At 50.8% G+C, this 18,396-nt stretch overlaps 1 protein-coding gene across 8 annotated transcripts in view; it reads left to right on the plus strand.

Moving 5' to 3' along the window:
* Positions 1-11,928, plus strand: part of SRGAP3 (SLIT-ROBO Rho GTPase activating protein 3) — a 316,267-nt gene extending 304,339 nt beyond the window's left edge. For 5 of the 8 annotated variants that reach the window (XM_072722250.1, XM_072722251.1, XM_026016879.2 and 2 more), the window contains 3 exons: positions 1,177-1,326; positions 3,454-3,781; positions 6,523-11,928. In XM_072722250.1, coding sequence (XP_072578351.1) covers positions 1,177-1,326; positions 3,454-3,781; positions 6,523-6,936 — 892 coding nt within the window. In that variant the 3' untranslated portion in view covers positions 6,937-11,928. Of the gene's footprint in view, positions 1-1,176; positions 1,327-3,453; positions 3,782-6,522 lie in introns of those variants that run through there. The other 3 variants (XM_026016883.2, XM_072722252.1, XR_011994562.1) reach the window with 2 other exon arrangements.
* The last annotated feature ends 6,468 nt before the right edge of the window (positions 11,929-18,396 follow it).

An 18,396-nucleotide genomic window follows, 5' to 3' on the forward strand; every position in this document is an offset into this window, starting at 1 on the left:
CACTGGAATGACGCACTTGGTCTTTTTAAAGAATGGTTATATCTCACTTCCCCTTAAATGGTGATCCACTAAACAAATAAGCAAATTGCTCATCCTTTAGAGTATACAGAGACAGTGTTTGGTGCCTTTGGTTGACCATCCTGACCCACCTGACAGCCTCTAGGGCATTCATCACCTGCCCTGATTCTCAGCATCCAGTAGATCTTGCCATATTCCTCTACCTTCTTAGGCCTTCCCTATAATCAGTGGCCAGTACTGCCCCCTTTACTGCCCACCATTCTTTATCTCCCAAGTGGCTCTCTCAGAGGATGCACAGAAATAGCCATCCTCTTATTTCCAGGGTACTGTTACTATTTTATTTTATTTTTTTAAAGAAAGGCCCACATCCCCAGTATCTAGCCATACTGGGAGGCCCAGAAAGTTTACATCTTCTCTTCTTTAAAAGCCATTGAAGGTTTGTACAGCAGACACTCCCTCTGAGTCAGTCTCTGGTAGAACTGACTTATGGAGGAAGCAGCCACTACGCTGGACCTCAAGGAAAGGGGCAGAGGCATAAGCCTTGATGACAGAGGGAATAGTGTGAAACCACAGCAAAGTCCAAAGCCAGGCAGACAAGAGAAATGCCAGTGGAGGACCCTTGGCAGCCCTCTGCTGTCCCCAGTGTGCTGGGAGGAGGCCAACAGGGTACCCCACCAAGCTGGAGCCACCTCACAGTTATCCAAAGCCCTAGGTCAAGAGCTGAGGGATGGAGGCACTCTTCTTCCTCCCTTGCTTAGCCTTAAATAGCTTCTCAGGGCACCACATGGAGACTCAGCTCTCAATGCTCAGCTTGTGGGCTTCTCTGCCCATCACTCTAGCATTCTCTCCAGCATTTAGGTTGTCCTAGCCTGCAGCAGCCTGGGAGAGAAAAATCTAGAGGAAGGGAGAAGAGAAAGTAGGTCTGGGGCAGAGGGCAGGTGGTCTCCTGCCAGAGAAAGTAAGTTAGGAGAGAGCAAGCCGATGGGCATGTGTGTGATGCTAAGGCCTAGAGTGGGAAGTGGCTCATCCAGAGGATGGGCATAAGTTAACCATAAAGTGTGTGTGGATGCCCCCCTTCACACAGGTCTCCAGGAGCCCTACATATCCGGGGTTCTCTGGAGCAAAGCACTCCCGATTCACATCTGTCCTTCTCCCCAGGGATGATGCCTTCTCGGACAGCCTGAGCCAGAAGGCCGACAGCGAGGCCAGCAGTGGGCCGCTGCTGGATGACAAGGCCTCCTCCAAAAACGACCTCCAGTCACCCACGGAGCACATCTCGGATTACGGCTTTGGGGGGGTGATGGGCCGGTAGGAAATGTGGATTCATTTTTTCCTACTAGAGCCATACCCGTCTCTGTCTGATTTGGGAGAGGCAAGAGGGCAGAGGGGAGAAAGGAGGCTGTTGTGGCCCTTTGTTCCCTCTGGGATGTGCTATTGGGCACACTGGGGGGTCTGGCTGGAACTGGCCCAAAAATGCCAGGCTTACAAGGGTCCAGCTTGGAGTTGGGGTTTGGAGAAGGAGGAGACAAGACATATATTAGCAAATCAATGCCCTTTACATAAAGTAGTAATAATAAATGGGGAGGAAGAGAGAGTTATAAATTGGCAAGTATTTTTCCTACCTCTCTCCAGTTCTTGTACCTCCTCCCTATTTTCTATTGAAGACCTGAGTTGTTATATTTAAATTTTTAAGGTTCACATACTCCCCCTGAAGTGCACTACACAAACAGAAAACTCACACCCACTCCATGTGGTGGAGGAAATTGACACTCGACTCTACCCACTTATTTGGTGGGAGCACATTTGCCAATTTCTTCCCTCTTCCATGTGTGGGCTGCACTGCGTCACCTGACCTTTCTGCCAGGCAAAGAGCTACTACACTTGTCATTCTCTACATGCCTGTTTAGTACAAAGAATGTGGTTGTTAAAAAAATATCAAATATGAAAAAGTGAAGAATAGAGAGGCTGATAGTTTCTCACTGCTTTCTTAATCAGATAATCAGATTCTCACAATGTCATATTCTTCTTCTTCTTCTTTTTTTTTTTTTTTTTTTTGGTGGAGAGGTCATGGGATCAGCTCCCTCATATGGGTGCTTGCAGATAGAACCAGAAATATAGTTGAAACAGGAACATATGTTTATGAATTTACTTTGGCAGAAGTCTCTGTGCCTCCTTTCAGTGTATTCTGTTCACTTCAGCAAAAGGCTCAGGCACTGTGATAGGTAATGGAATTGGGGGGCAAAGTGGAAGTCTGGGGTAGGTAGAAGACAAAGCCATGGTTCCTTGAATTCTAGGAGGGCCATATCTTCTCCTGCCTCTCTCTTCCTCTCCCTCTTCCCTCCCTCCCCTACTTTATTCTGGTTCTTCTCTTTCTCAATATTTCCTCCTCTCCAATCCTATGCTTTGGTCCTGTTGGGGTACCCACAGGCGGTGCTTAGCTTGGCTGGTGGCTCTGGGGTCTGAAGTGCTGCTGACCACATTGAACTGGGTCCTTCAGTCATGGCCCATTCCAACACTCTGTCCCTCCTTCCTACCCCCTTGCCACTGCCAGCCTCCCCTCCAGCCACCAGTGCCTTCAAATCTCTGTTGACCTCCATAGGATGTAGCAAAATTGCCTGCGGGTGGAGCCTTTTACCTCCAGAGTGCTTTCACACCCGCCAGACCTCCCTGGAAGATGGGCAAGGAATATTATGCCCATTTACCAGATTAATAAAATGGGTCTGAAAGAAGACACAGGAAAGTCTGTGACAAAGCCATCCCTCCTGAGAGACGCTCTGGTCCCTCTTTGACTCTACCAGAGCTTCCCTAAAGAGTAAAAGGTGGCCAAATGCATGAAAGGCACATTGATTGAAGCAGTTTTTTACTCCAGAATGACTAATTTTCCAAGATCTGAAAAAGCCTCATAGAAATAGCCCTTTGCTGGGGAGATTGGGGGTGGGTGAGAACACTGGACTGTGTTCAATTCCCAGGGACCCCCTCCTGTGCTTGCAGGGAGCTGGTGACTTTTGGTACAGTCAAGCCTCAATGCTTCAGACCAATTAAGAAGCCCTTCAGAATCATGGAAATGTCTGAACCACTTAAGAACATATCATGAGCCCAACTAACCATCCCCAAAGCGTTCCCAGGTTGAAATTCTCCTGGCCTTGACTTGACACATAGACAAGATTCATTGTGTAATTAGTAGCATCACCGTCTGCAGTTTGGAAAGCAGAATGCTTCCGATTCCTTCGTGTGCACATTACACCTGCCCCTTGCCACTGAGTTGCACGCTCAGCCAGAGCTTTCATTGTGCACTTGAGTTTGGCTGAATGAGGCTTTACTATACCTGCTCCCCAGACTAGTGTGTAGTGTGTGGCCTGGGGGTTAGCTGACCCATTCTGAGACCTGCCAGGGTTGACCTCTGCCCCATGCCCCTGCCCCCTGGCTCCTTTACAGAGTGCGGTTACAATCCGATGGAGCGGCCATCCCCAGGCGCCGAAGCGGGGGCGACACCCACAGCCCACCCCGGGGCCTGGGTCCCAGCATAGACACGCCACCCCGGGCCGCCGCCTGCCCCAGCAGCCCCCACAAAATCCCTCTCACCCGGGGGAGGATCGAGAGCCCTGAGAAGCGGAGGATGGCGACATTTGGGAGTGCCGGCAGCATCAACTACCCTGACAAGAAGGCTCTCTCGGAAGGGCACTCGATGAGGTCGACATGCGGCTCCACCAGGCACAGCAGCCTGGGAGATCACAAGTCCCTGGAGGCTGAGGCCTTGGCAGAAGTAAGGGCGGGTGGGAAGGCAGGCTGGGCCAGCTGAGGACCCGGAGGGGCGGCCGGGTGGGAGCCTCTTGACCAGGGAGCCACTTGGCCCTTCACGCCAGGCTCAAGGTTAAGCTAGAACGCAAGGTAGACAGCAAGCTGGCTTCCCTGCTGGCCTCCCCATGGGAGCAGAAGCTGAATGGGTGCTGGCTAGGGATTCTGTTAAAGACCTCCAGTCTCCAGGACTGGATGGGGGATATTCCTACCTGGGGGCAGGCCGGATGAGAGGGATGTGGTAATGGCAGGTGTCTCCACGAGATGGCACAGTTGAGTTATTCATTCATTCCTTCATCCATCCATTCATTCATCTGTTCATTCGTTCATTCCTTTATTGACGAATATTGATTGAGCCACTGTTGTGTGCCAGTCACAGAGCTAGGCACTGACAGTGTAAGGATGACCTGAAATGGACCCAGAGCCTGCCCCCCCGCCTGCTGTCCGTCTTCCCCAAGCGCCGTTGTGCGGCCCCGCTCTGCAGATTGCTGCATCACCTCTCAGACTAATGCAAGGCTCACGCCTAAACTACTCAGCTGGTCTTTCTCTGAGCTTTCTGTCTCTCTGGCTCACATTCTGCCAGGATAGAGTGGCGGTGGGGATGGTGGTAGAGGCGTCATCGTTACATTTATTTTTTAAAGCTTTACCTTTCAGTGCACACTGGAGCGCTGCAGGGAGAGCAGCGAAGTCCATGGGGCGGGGGAGGACTTCATTTAAGTGGCGTGGGATGTGCAAAGCCAGCGTTAGCACTGCCGGGCTGGGTTATAGCAAAGATGGGGAGAGGATTGCCATCTCTCCCCTCACATAGAAGGTCCCCCACAGCTAATCCTTTGGATAGAGGCACAAAAATCCCCTTCTTAAAGTAGCTAGTGTTCAGGGCAAGGGATAAAATGTCAAGAAGCATAAAAGCTACTATTAGCCATAGACCAGACACCCACAGTCTCTTAACAAAGCAAAAGGGATAGGCTGGGACCCTGCCTGTGCCAGCCGGGAGCCTGCTGTGGGGCCTCAGGGTGGGCAGGCGGCCGCCCGTGGGCTGAGGAGGAGGAGACAGGGTGAAAGAGGACAGGGCTGCGGAAACGGGCTGGCAGGACCTCTCCAGGCTCCAACTTCATCAGTGTGCCCAGACTTGAAATTTTTCCGGGTTCACCTCACGGCAGAAAAACAGATGTCATCGCGGTCACGGAGGGTTGTGCACCCCGCCTACCAGCAGCGGTTTTAAGCAGTCTCCCCTGTTGTGGGATATTGTGCTCAGCCTGTGCGGCTCCCTGTGCCCCACCTGGCGTGGAGGCATCCCTGTAACGCCGGTGTGAGCCAAGGACTCAGGCTAAAGGGAGTGTGAACACTGCCCAGCAGTTTATAAAGCTCCATCACATCCATCACCTCATCCCATCTTCACAGTAAATGTAGGGGCTTTCAACAGAGAAGCAGAGCCTGGTGCAGAGGGCCCGAGACTTGTCCAACACTACACAGCCAGCAAAACGGGTCTTTTCACTAAAAAATCCCGGTCCTTTGCCCTAGCCCAAGCCTCCCTAGTTGGAATGCTGACTTCCAGCTGCAGCACCCCCTTCTGCCTCAAGGAGGGACAGAAGCCCTGGGAATGTGGACCGATGAGCCCCACCCAGGCTGACAGGGGACCCTGCCCTGCGCCCGGAGGCCCTGGTGGGAGGCCCTGGCCAAACCTTAAAAGCCCTCCTTGTCATTCAAAGTGCTTTCATATTGATGAGCTCTAAATCTCCAGGAATTACATAGGCAGATGAGAGGTTTTGTTGCTCTTTAAAATTGACGTTTTTGAAAAACAAACTTTTCTGATTATGATACGGAGGAGAAAGTGACAGTCTGGTTATTCTGGGGTGAATATTGTGGACATTCTGATATGTAACCTCCAAGGAATGTTCTTATGGAATTTTTTTTTTTTTTAAATGATGATAATGGTGGGGTGCCTTCCTGGCTCAGTCGGAAGAGTGTGCAGCTCTTGGTCTAGGGGTCAGGAGTTCGAGCTCCACGTTGAGTGTAGAGGTTACTTAAATATTTTTTAAAAGCAACCATAATGGTTAGGGGCTTGGGTTCTGGAGACACACTATCTAGGTTGAGACTTGGGCTATGTTACTAACTAGCTGGGTGATCTTGGGCAAGTTACTTTAACCAGGCTGAGCTTCCATCTTCTCATGTGTGAAATGAGCATAATGGTGGTTCCTACCTCATAAAGTGTGAGGATTAAATGACTTACAAAAGGAAAGGGCTTGGATGGGTGCTCTATTATTACCATTGTTACTGCCATTGTTATTTGTGAGTGCTTACTGTGTATCAGGGGCCATGCCAACCTCTTCGTGGGGACTGTATCATTTAACACACTTGTCAAACGCCCTGAGGTTGCGTTATAATGGTCTAGATTCACAGATGAGGATTCTGAGGCTCAAAGAGGTGAGGTAACTTGCCCAAAGTCACACAGCAAGAAAGTTGCAGAGCCAGAACCAGTAGTGGAACCTGCCGTCCTTGCAGTCGGCCCCCTGGGCAGGCAAGTGTGCAGGTGATGCCCACATGCATAGTGGGACATAGGACACCCTGGAGAGTTCATCTCCGTCCCAGCCCTGAGCTCGTGTGTGGCAACACCTCCCCAGGAAGCCCACAGGCCCATCAGCAGCCGAGCAAGGGCTGGACCCTGGGGCGCCCGGCCTCTGTGCTGACCAGAGCTCTTTCCGCCCCCAGGACATCGAGAAGACCATGAGCACGGCTCTGCACGAGTTGCGGGAACTCGAGAGACAGAACACAGTCAAGCAGGCGCCAGATGTGGTGCTGGACACCCTGGAGCCCCTGAAGAACCCGCCAGGCCCCATCAGCTCCGAGCCCGCCAGCCCCCTGCACACCATCGTCATCCGTGACCCCGACGCTGCCATGCGGCGCAGCAGCAGCTCGTCCACCGAGATGATGACCACCTTCAAGCCCGCGCTGTCCGCCCGCCTGGCCGGGGCCCAGCTGCGCCCGCCCCCCATGCGGCCCGTGCGGCCCGTGGTGCAGCATCGCTCCAGCAGCAGCAGCAGCTCGGGCGTGGGCAGCCCGGCCGTCACGCCCACCGAGAAGATGTTCCCCAACAGCTCAGCGGACAAGTCGGGCACCATGTGACCCCCGGGCCCCGGCGGCACCGCCCTGGCCGAGGGTGGCCTCCGTGACTTCCGCGGCCCCCCAGTGCCCCTGGCCTGGCCCGGCGGGGCCCAGGTCGCCCGGGAGCGCAGCTGCAGAGCCGAGGCCTGGGCGCCCGCCGCAGCTGGCATGCAGCTGCGAGAATCCCACAGACCCCCCGTGTGTCCGCGGGCCCCGGGGGGGGGGGTGCAGGTGCAGGAGCAGGAGGCCCGACTAGAGCATCTCCTGAGGTTGGGGCAAAACGTTATATGGCTTCCCCGCACACGGTCACTGGAAAATGATTCTCTCGACGTTCTGTCTACATACATGAATATGTGTGTGTATATATGTGTGCATATATACACACATACGCGTATGTATGTGTCTGTAGGTGTGTGTATATATATATATTTATGCATCTATATACATATACTAGATCTGGACACACAACTAAATGTATATAGGATCTCCTTTTTCTTTTTATGAAACTTAGATTTACCTCAGACCCATGCCACCAAACACCTCCCGCTGAGTTACTTGGTGGGACTTGCAGGGACCTTTCTGGGAGAATTTAGAAGCCTCCGTGACTGCGAACGAAGCAATACACCACTAACCTGCAGAAAAACACACAAAAAATCGTCTCCCACTGTCTCCAGAAGTCGTGGCCTTCCACAACAGTCTGCCCCTAACGGAAGGGTGGGGCAGGCGGTACCCCAAGCAGGCTGCTCCTAGAGGTGGGGAACCCTTCACAGAACCCCTCTCCCTCGTCCACCCCAGAGACCCTGCCTTTCCACCCGGAGGCCGAGGGCCAACTGTACCCCCCCCCGAGGGCACGGGAGGATGTTGGCGAGATGGCCCCTGACCACAACATCCTTGTGTTTGTACGTAGAAACAGGGGACAGTGAGAAGCTAAGCCCCATCGTAGCACAGCGTTCTGTGGGGTTGGGAAAAAGGAAAAAACACAAACAGTGGTGTGGAACACTTCAAAACCTAGACACGCTGTAGGAATAAACCTGTGGTAACTATAGAGGTTTAACTTATGCCATTTTCAAAATATTTAATTTTTTCTCTTCTTCTTTCTACTAATTATACTGTGTCAGATCCAGAACTAAACAGGCAAGGAGGCTTTCATATCATTTTAACTTAAGATCGGTCTGTGACCCACTTTGGCCGGTGCTCTCCTGCATGAAGCACAGGAGCCTCACAGCAGGGGCCAGAGAGGGGCCATCCGTTAGCGCTTCCCGTCCCAGAAAACACTCTGGTTGAGGTTATGCAGGTGAAATGGCTTCCCTCTCTCCATCCCTTCCCTTCCCAAACCCTGCTCCCCTGCTCTCCCCCCACCACCTCCAGAGCATTTAATGGAATTGAAAATACGGTGATAGAACTGAGGTGAGTGACTTTTAAGAATTAGGAGCTAGACTTCTGCCTCTCTGCTGGGAAAAGGCCTCTGGTTCCATTTTACTTCCTCTTTTGATCTTTTCATTTTCCAGAGATAGGCTGTTTCTGGCTAATGGAACACAGGCGAAATCAGATCCTAAGGGGACCGCTTTTATTCATCCCCTCAGGCCAAGCCAAGGGTCTCCTCCTTATCGTTCTCAAGCTTTCTCTCTTTCTCCCGAGGCCTCTGAGTCTATCTCCGTGGCTGTGGTTTGGAGTCAAAAGTCCTGTGTTTGAGTCCCAGCCCCCCACCCACCCCATAGAGCTGTGGGACTTGGGGCCTGTCACTCCACCTCATTGAGCCCCAGTGTTCTGCTCCATCAGATAAAAGTAATAAAAGTAAAATGTGAGCAAGCTCTGTAAGCTGGGAAGCACTGTGCCAACACGTTTGCTATTTTTATTATCATTAGTAAGGTAAGTCTTTTAGATCAAAACCCATCCAGGACCTTCCTTTCGAAGCCTCCTAACGGCATTTGAGAATGGGGTGGTGCAGTTTTCCTGCCAGTTTCATAAGCGCCCTGAAGCACAGCCCTACAGATATATCACCTGCTGACGCTTGGAATGGTGTCATGACCATTTCACCCCACAGGATTAAGTTGTGCCCTCTCCCCCCGGGTCATAAAAAGGTAAATACACCCCAGGGGGAGGGGCCCATTAAGTCACCACTACCTGGGCGCGTGGGAGCGGTGACCCATTCTGTGTGGTCAGAAGGATTGGCAGTGAGGGCGCTCAGTGGAAAAGTCAAGAAAGGGCACGAAAAGAATGCCAGAGAGAGGTCAGTGACAAACTTGACCTTCCTTGTTTAGCCTAAAACCAACTGTTCTGTTTTAGCTCCCGGAAACGAAAGAGCCTCAGAACCAGCTAGGAGCCCCTCTGTCTTTGAGCAGATGATGATATCGCCGTTTTACAGTTTAGGAGAGATGGCAAGGCCTTGGGATGTCCCGAGACGTGCCCCAGGTTTAATGGCTGACAGCGAGGGCCATGTCAGGCGCTTTCCTGCAAGGACGCTGTGCTGTCCAGCCAGGACACAGGCTCCTCATTTCCACCCCAGAGATACTCCCAGACCTTAAATGCAGTAGCCTCCTGTGCAAAATGTCACATCCTCCCTCTGCCATGAATACCAGAGGAAAGGCGAAAATCTGAGTTGACCAATCTGTTGCCTGATATCTACAGCACCAGTCAGACCATGTGGGTTTTTCCTATGAATTGACTGCATTTTTTTCCTTACTGCAAATGGATCTGCCCTTAACCAAATTACCTGAAGGCAGAGCCTTAGCTGTTTTCTTTCAGCACCTATTTTTCCATTGGGAAACGGCTGATGAGTTCACATTTAGGGAAGCTCACACCCCACTCATCCAGGCCCAGATCTGACCCTTGACGCAGAACCAAATGGAAAAATACTTCCCTGCACCCTCCCTCTGCCCCCGCCCCCTTCCTCATCTGGCACTCTGCATGTCTCTGCCACCCTCCACGCGCACCCCGTCCCATCCACGGTCACTGAGCATTGGCATTCTCTTCCTGACTCCTGCCTGTGTTAGTACACTATATATTGCTGTATTTGCTTAAATGCTGGAAAGTAACTGTTAAAATGTGAAACTGTAATTTTTAAAAAGGCTACAATTAAATTATAGCCAATGCCACTCACCAAATCTTTGCACCTAGTAGATAGATCAATGTAAAAAAACAAATACCAGAAACCTAACTGTACAGTGAGTGTGGGGGAAATGTAGTAACCTAGTTAGTAGTCCTCAATATAACCAATTGTACAAGGGGGAGTGGTGTTTACCTACTTGTTCATCGCCATTACTGAGAGCTGTACTGATCAGTTCGTTGATAACGGGCATTTTTTTTTTTCCTTCACAGAATGATTTCTTTTCTTAACCTTCGACTTACCCTGAGGTCAAGCCTTTTGTCTTTATGTGTAACCGATGTTTAGTCTATTTTAGGAATGAACCAGCAAGATGTTCATTTAAAACTGACCAAAGACAATTCATTCCTGGTCTAGTTTCCTGGGCCTTGGGGCCCAGCCGCCGCTAAAGACCTTTCTCCGATAAAATTGAGAACAAGCCGTGCTTCCTACCCCGCTCTCCCCTCTCTCCCTTTATTCCCCTTTCCTCTTAAAAGAGCTGCTCTGAGCTGTGGGATTCTATGAAAAATTCTTGCCTTTCCTTGTTTTCAGTGCTAACGATTTCTCACCTTGAAGCGCCTTTTGAACCCCGGACAGAGCGCGCAACTGGAGGGAATTGTAAGCTTGGGAATTAGACTTGGGAGTCTTTTCTCTGAGGTCACCAGACCAAGGGGCAGGAGAGAAGTGGATTCCCAAGGGATGAAAGGTTTCTAGTCAACGAAGAAATCCGAGTGGGAAGAGATCCAGGGAAATGGAGCCATCGTTTGGCTACTGGCTGGAACCAGCAGTTCAGAGATCTGCCTTATAAACACTTCAGAACTGGTTTGTGGTACACAAAGGGGAGCCCACGCTGGGAAGGGCCTTTCCGTGGGCCTTGCTTCCCCGTTGGAGTCCCTTGGAGTGCCTTGTTGGGTATATTTCTTTCTCATTCAGGAGGCACGAACGCAGAGGACTTCCTGTGGCCTGGTGGCTACTTGGCGCTCAGCACACGTACACGGCTGATGGAAAATCACAGGACTAATGTGATGGTTCTTCCTCTCAGTCTTTCTATTCCTAACTTTTCACACATCCAGATGGTTCCACACTAGAGCAAATGCCTCATTCTCCTGAGAATCCCAGAAAGAAGACTGGCCGGCTCACAACCCTGGCGGGGCAGGGGGGCCCTGTTGGGCTCGGGAGGACGGGCGGGGAGGACAAGGCAGGAAGGGGGGAGCGAGGTGTTGCTTAGCCGATTTTCTGCTATGCAGAGCTAATGCTGACGTTTCATGTCAACTTCCCCGGTTCTCTGGGGCCTCCTGTCTTCGGAGCAGCCACGTAGAGAATTCCCCACATCCCCGAAGCTGCCCGGGGGAGCCGAGAGAAGGGACTTGGCCGTCGTGTCGGACTCCTCCTGGCTGCTCTGAGGTCGACCCGCCAGCGTCCCGCTGTCCCACCCTCTGGGACGGGCCGAACGGCCACCGCTGCCCCTTTGCCGACACCTCCTCTCTGTGCGAACTGTCCCAGGCAAATAACAAAGCTGTTCCTTGAACCAGAGCAACCAGAGTGCACTTTGCCTTCCTTAGACGGAAGGAGATTCTGGCTAGAGTTTCTGCTCAGACTCTAGTTCCCGGCAGTGTGACTGTTTACACGGTTTGGCAATAGGTTTGGTTCTGATTGCTTCAGAGTGGCTGGTCAATTTAGTTTCCTTTGGTTTCCCTCCTCCCCAAACTGTGTCAGGAAAAAACAAACCGAAACAACCCTAGGAAATTGCTGGTTGCCTGTCCCCACGTGATGATAAGTGTCGCCCTCTTCCGGATATCGTTTCTCTACCTTACAACCAAACGCCCGTCCTATAGAGTGTCTGATTGGATCCTCTGTTGCGTATTCTGATGGTGCCTGCTGGTTTGACGTGGAGCTATCCTGTGAAATAAAACAGCTTAACTTTTCTCAAACGTGATCCTGTGGCTTTTTGGAAGGGTGAGGGGGCCCGAGGGCGGGGGGCCGGGAAGGGCCCAGAGGGGTGTTTCTACTGGCCAGTCCACACTGGCTGTGTGCTACCTCCAGGAACCGCCCCTGAAATATCCTTTAGCTCACATCCAACAGGGTGAAGGCCAAGGGTGAGGAGGACTGCTTCAACTGTCCAGCGAATGGAAAAAGGTAACTGTGGGGGCGCCTGCGTGGCTCGGTGGTTGAGCATCTCTCTTAGGCTCAGGTCGTGATCCCGGGGTCCTAGGATCGAGTCCCACATCGGGCTCTCTGCTCAGGGAGGAGCCTGCTTCTCCCTCTCCTCCCTGCTTCTGCCCCATTCGTGCTCTCTCACTCTCTCTCTGCTCTCTCAAATAAATCTTAAAAAAAAAAAAAAGATAATTGTGGGATGCCCTCTGGGAAGGCAGAAACTGGAAATGTGAAAGCAAGGACAGATGGGAGAAGGAGCTGGCATCTGCAATAGTGCCTTCAAAAGTTTAAGACAGATTACCAGAGGCTGCAGGATACCGAGTTCCGTGTGAAGGCATCTGCAACATTTCAGCATTTGTGTCTTCACACATGTGATGCTGCCCCTTGGATTTTTTTTTTTTTACCTATGTTGGGGTGTGTGTATGTGAAATGTGTACTGATCACTTCTTTCTGTCCCAGGCACTAGATTAAAGCCCTTTACATTGCATTTTCTCATCAAATTCTCAAAACAGTTACTGAAGGTAAGTACCCTTCTCAAATCCCATTCTGCAGGTGGGGAAATTGAGGCTCTAGGAGGTTAGGTGGCCCACCCAAGGTTGGGCTGGGAAGTGAAGGAGCCCAACCTGACTCCAAAACCATGTCATTGAGCATGCCCATTACACCGGCACCGGCAGTAGGATCCCATGATGAAGGCAGCTCGTGGCCTGTTGCAGTTCAAGACTCTGGGCCTTTCCTTTCTGATGAACTCTGGGTGGATCTTCATGCAGGGGTTTCCTTGCAGAAGAGAATGAGGTCCCCTGCCAGCCTCGGGGAATCCCTTACTCTCACCCTAAGCTCTCAGCACTCAGTGCTGGCCTCTTGCTCATTTCAGGCCCCAGTACTGTGAAACCTCCTGACAGGCTCAGTCTGATATGCAGCCCATACCCTGTCCACTTGCTCCTAGCAGCCATGCTCACTTGAGAACCTCAAATCAGAGGCCTCTCATTCCTTCAACAAGAATGTGGGAAGCACCTTTGTGTGCACTCTACCCCAGGGTAGCTTCTGGGGAAATGGATGGATAAGACCCAGTTCCTACCCTCAAGCTGCTCACAGTCTCATTGCACAAAATGATCGCTTCAGATTTCTGAAATCAACTTTGACTCATTATGACAATGATTAACAGGACAGTGTCTTTGTGCCGCAGAGGCATAAAGAAAGGGCACATTATAACCGCTTGTCTGCTTTGCTAGCCACAGAGCCACCCATTGCTGGACTGTCCACTTCTGGGCATATCTGTGTAGGACTCTTTGTTTGCAAGTGACAAACTATTCGATCCAAATGGCCTTTACGAAAAGAGAATTTATTGGCTCACATAACTGGAAACTCTGGCTGGGACCGGCTTCAGATACAAGAGGATGAGAGAATATGAGTGTTGCCTCCAGGCCGTGGTTCTCTGCTTCCCTCAGGTTGGCTCCTTCGTGCTCACAGAGGCTGTCTGCTATCTCGTGACCGCCTGGGGGCTGCAGAAGCTCCCTTTGTCTGCACCTCCTCAGCGTCCATACAATGCAGGTCCTAGGTTTGCCTCACACTGGCCAGAGCCGAGCTGCAGGTTTGCTCCAGGAGCGCAGCCTGAGGGATAGGTTAGAACAATGGGCCTAAGCAACGCCTGGTTCCCAGGGTGGTGTAGACTCCACGCAAACCCTGTGTTCGTAAAGAATAGCTGCCCAAAGGAGATCCTAGGGCCTGTCCTTAGCCTAGAAACCCATGAGAAATGATAAACGGAGGTTGTTTTTGGTGAATACTTTTTAGAGTGATTAGTTATGCAACAAGAGCTAACCGATACCCTAGAAAAATGCCCATGCAAATACACTGAAGCTTTGCACTTACGCAAGGACTACAGATCAGCTAATAATAAAGCTAGTATTCATAGAATACATGCTCTATGTTCTTCCTATAAACACAGTACAAAGTACTTCCCATCCTTCACGTTGAACCCTTAAAACAACCTACAGGGGTGGATTATTTTCGTATCCCTATTTTGCACATGAGGTGATTGATGTGCAGGAGCTTTAGGCCCAGGATTCCATAACAGCTCCAGTGCTAGAGCCCAAACCCCTCTGCCACCCTGCCTGCCAGACGGAATGTAGGAACCACCTACTGGCTCAGCCCTTTCAGGCCAGGCGGGATTATGTGGTCTCCAAAACCCTGGACGTAGGGAGGCCTCGTTGCCCTGACAACCACGTTAAGATTAAAGTTTATGCCAGCTTCTCCTGGAAACCCATTAACTCTGTTACTTACCAATTTATTTTAAACTCTAATATTGAGAAGAGGAATTATTATGGATTCTTTGCATGAATGCCATATTTATTTTCTCGGATTTTTTTTTAAACCAACTCCCCAAAGAACATGGGGAAGCTGGGGGACAGAGAGGAGCCAGGACTTGCCCAAAGTTCCAGGATCACATTGAGGGAGGGAAGGCACCTCTGTCTTCTTGGTCCTGGGCCCATGTTCTCTGGGATCTAGCTATCCCTCCACCATACCACACTCCCACATTTTACATTGACTAGTGATCTTGGTGAGCTTTTGGGCATGGGTGCAGGTGCAAAGGCCCTGAGTTCAGACAGACTTCAGTGTGGCCCCTAGCCATGACTTGTATCAGCAGGTTGACCTTGGCAAGCGATGAGCCTCCCAGAGCCTCTGTGTCCTCAGGAATGTGGGACTAGTGAGAGACTACTTTCAGGGTGGTCTGAAGTCTGGAGAGTTAGGGCTCAGGTCAAGTACACCATGCTCGGTCAAGCACACCACAAATGCTGCAGCATTAGTCCCTGGGCTCTTCACCCATTGAAGAGGTTTTGTTCTATCCTTCACTATCTGAGAAGGAAGAGTGTGTGACAGAGCATCTGATGAGTGGTTGAACTAAATGAGCTTTAAGGAAAAATCTTGAACTAGGATCCTGCCATTTGCTGGCTACCAGATTTGGAACAAGCCCATTCCTCGGGTTGGGCCTCAGTTTTCTTATCTATAAAATAAGGGGGGTGGGGACACTGATCTTGACTTCCAGATCTGAGGGCTCACTTGGTGTCTTGGTAGGAGGCTGTAGAAGCACACATGGGAAATGGCAACCATCCCCTGCCATGCCCACCCTGCTGTTTACAGGGAACATCCTGTCACCCCTGTGGCTTCAATGGCCATGTATAGTGTCATGTCACCTCATCTCTTGGCCCCAATTGATTGGAAGAATGGCAGTTGAGCCAAATGCAGTTGATGGTGAGTTGTTTAGCAGCCTTGCCCTTGGTAAGCTGGGTCAATAAATGGCCTTTTTAAAGGAAGTTTGACCTGAAAGTAAGAAAATAACCTCTTGGTAGGAGGAGAAGTAGGTGAATGGCCACAATGCTGAGGAGATTGGCAAGGAAGCCCTTATGGACCATATAGAGGCTGAAGTCATGAGGGAGGAGACTCTGTGAACATGAGAAAGCTGGTGGAGCTGGTGAGACAACGGAAGCAACCATAGCCTTTGAGAGTCAAACCATCTGGTAACAACCCCATGCCTCTTCTTCACTGGAAGACTTTACACTCAACACCTTTACTTGGTGTAACTTGAGTAGGTTTCTGTTTCTTGCAATCAATAGGAAGGAGAGGAAAGCCTGGTAACAGCCAACATGTTTGGAGCACTTACTATGTTCCAGGCATTCTCCTAAGCCCTTCCCCATATAAATCAATCATTCACCCTCTCGACCACCCTATAAAGTAGGTTCTATCGTTATTCCCAGTTTACTCATGAGGAAATAGCACAAAGAGGGTAAGTAATTTACTGTCATGTGCTGCTAGGAGGTCAGAGCTTAGTCTCATGCTCCAGCCAGGTCTTTCTATTCCTTCCCAGACTGGAGGACCAGACCAGACGCTGGACATGACTTGGGACAGAGAACTGCATGTAATTGAGCTTTGCAGGTCCCTGTGTGTTTGACCCAAGATACCTCACCTGGGGGCGCCCTTGTGCCTGGCACCAGGGCAGATGTGGTGGGATGGGTGGTGTGCAGCTGCTGGCTGTTGCTCAGACTACCTCAGAAAAAGACAGGATGGATTCAGGCTTCTTCTGGGCCATCTTGCCTCAGGCTGTGACCAGGGTCCTCTGCATGAATGAACGTCTCAGGTTGGACAATTCTCTAGAGAAAGAGGGTGTGTGGATAGGAAGGAAAACCCTCCTAACAGGCACCTATCCCCTCTCCCCAGCCCTGGAGGCCTAGCAGTGACCCTGCTGGCATCTAGTCCCTGCAGCAGCAGGGGCCCCACCCCTGGGAGGCTGTGCAAGGGACTTTAGCAGAGCAGGGATGTTAGGGAGGAGCAGGGAGGGGATGCATCAAAGAGAACACTAGCCACAGAGGTGGCGGCTCTCCTGGCAGTGAGTGAGGATTGTGTCTAAGGAAGCGATGTTAGGGACAGGCAGAGAGGAGGAGAAACTTCCCAGGCCATTTGGGTCACCTCAGCAAGTCCAGCCTGATATTCCAGAAACAAATAATGAGAGAGGGGCGCCTTACAGAACAAGCACCAGGCAAATCCCATCCTGCTCACCTGCCACCTCCTCAGCCACTCAAGAGGGCCTAGAATCTCCACTCCAAATCCCGCAAAGCCCCAGGGGACTGGCCCCTGCCCATCTGGCCCACCCTGACCCCTCCTCCTCTGTCATTCTCCACCTGAGCTCTCCTCCCCTTGGACCTGCCTCGAGGGCCACATACCTCCAGGCCCTTAGCCCCCGGCCTGCAATGCTCCTTCCAGCGTCTTCGTGCTGCCGCCTCTCCTGTACAGTTTCTATTCAAATGTCATTGCCTCCCAGGGGCCTCCTCTGACTACCTAGTCACCATAAGGCTTGTTTGTTTTATTTTTTTAAAATATTTATTTATTTATTTTTAGAGAGAGAGTGTGTGTGCACATGAGAGGGGGGAGAGGGAGAGGGAGAGAGAGAGAGAATCTCAAGCAGACTCCCTGCTGAGCACAGATCCTAATGCTGGGGCTCAATCTCAGGACCCAAGATCATGACTTGAGCTGAAACCAAGAGTGGGACATGTAACTGAATGAGCCATCCAGGTGCCCAAGGCTAATTTGTTTTAGTTTCTTCATTGCACCTATCATCATTGCAATTTATTTTGTTTACCTATGTATTATCTCTCTCCCCCAAACTAGCATGTTTGAAATGTTAAAAAATCTAGTGTTTTGTCTATTTGTCCACACTATCTCCAGGAGGTGGTGTGATGCCTAGGACCTAGCAAGTGCTCAATGAATATTTATACATGAAATGAATGCTCATGCACAACTGGGGCAAGTGCCATTTCTGAGTGAGGAGGCTGTGGTAATTAAACAAAATCAAATCTTTGGCTGTCATTCACTCATTTGACAGATTGTTCTTGAACACCTACTGTGTGCCAGGCATGGAGCTGGGTACTGAGGATATAGCTGTAAGTGAAGCGGACCAAGATCCCTTTGGAGTTCACGGTCAGACAAAAATGAATGGGAAATACTAAGGGTGTGGGGAGGGAGGATACTGGGTGCTGCCATAGCCTGGGAGGTTGGAACAGCCCCTTTGAGGAGATGAAGTTCAAACTGGAAACAGAAGCCCGAGCCCTGCACTGTGTGCAGGGGTGAGGGTGGGCTTGCAGGGGGGGCCAGGTGGGCAAACATCATGGACAGATGCCCTGAGGTGAAAAGGAGCCTGGCACAGGGGAATGGAGAAGGTGAGTGTGGGGCTGTAAGGTGAGAGGTGAGAAAATGAGCTGGTGGGGAGGAGGGTATATGCAGAGTCCTTTTGAGAATTTTGTTCTAAGAGCAATAAGAAACTTTGGAAAGTTTTAATAGGGGCATTACTTGAACCTGTTGATGTTAGAAAATGAATCTCTGGCTTCTAGATCACAGCTGCTTTTTAAGAAAGGGGAGTTGGTGATGATTGGGGATCCATGTATTGTGGGGGCCCAGGTCATAATGAACCTGTTTCTCTTCACCTGAAGTCTGACGAAGGAGGAGGAGGAGGGCAATCGTTGTTATTTATGGGCCTTGAGCACCGCCACCCAATTTTGTTTCTGGACTTCCAACTTTGCTCCCTGTCTTCATCCACATACTACCCATCAAACCTCTCAAGGGGTTTATCCGAATTCTTCTCAACATGGAGATCATTGGTCCAGGCATGGAGTAGACCTGCAGACCTACTTTATAGGCAACTTACAGAGTCCTGTCATGTGTAGAACATGATTTCCTTCTTCACGTGCACAGCCTTTTTT

The sequence above is a fragment of the Vulpes vulpes genome, chromosome 9 (genome assembly GCF_048418805.1).
Source record: "Vulpes vulpes isolate BD-2025 chromosome 9, VulVul3, whole genome shotgun sequence".
NCBI classification, from domain to species: domain Eukaryota; kingdom Metazoa; phylum Chordata; class Mammalia; order Carnivora; family Canidae; genus Vulpes; species Vulpes vulpes.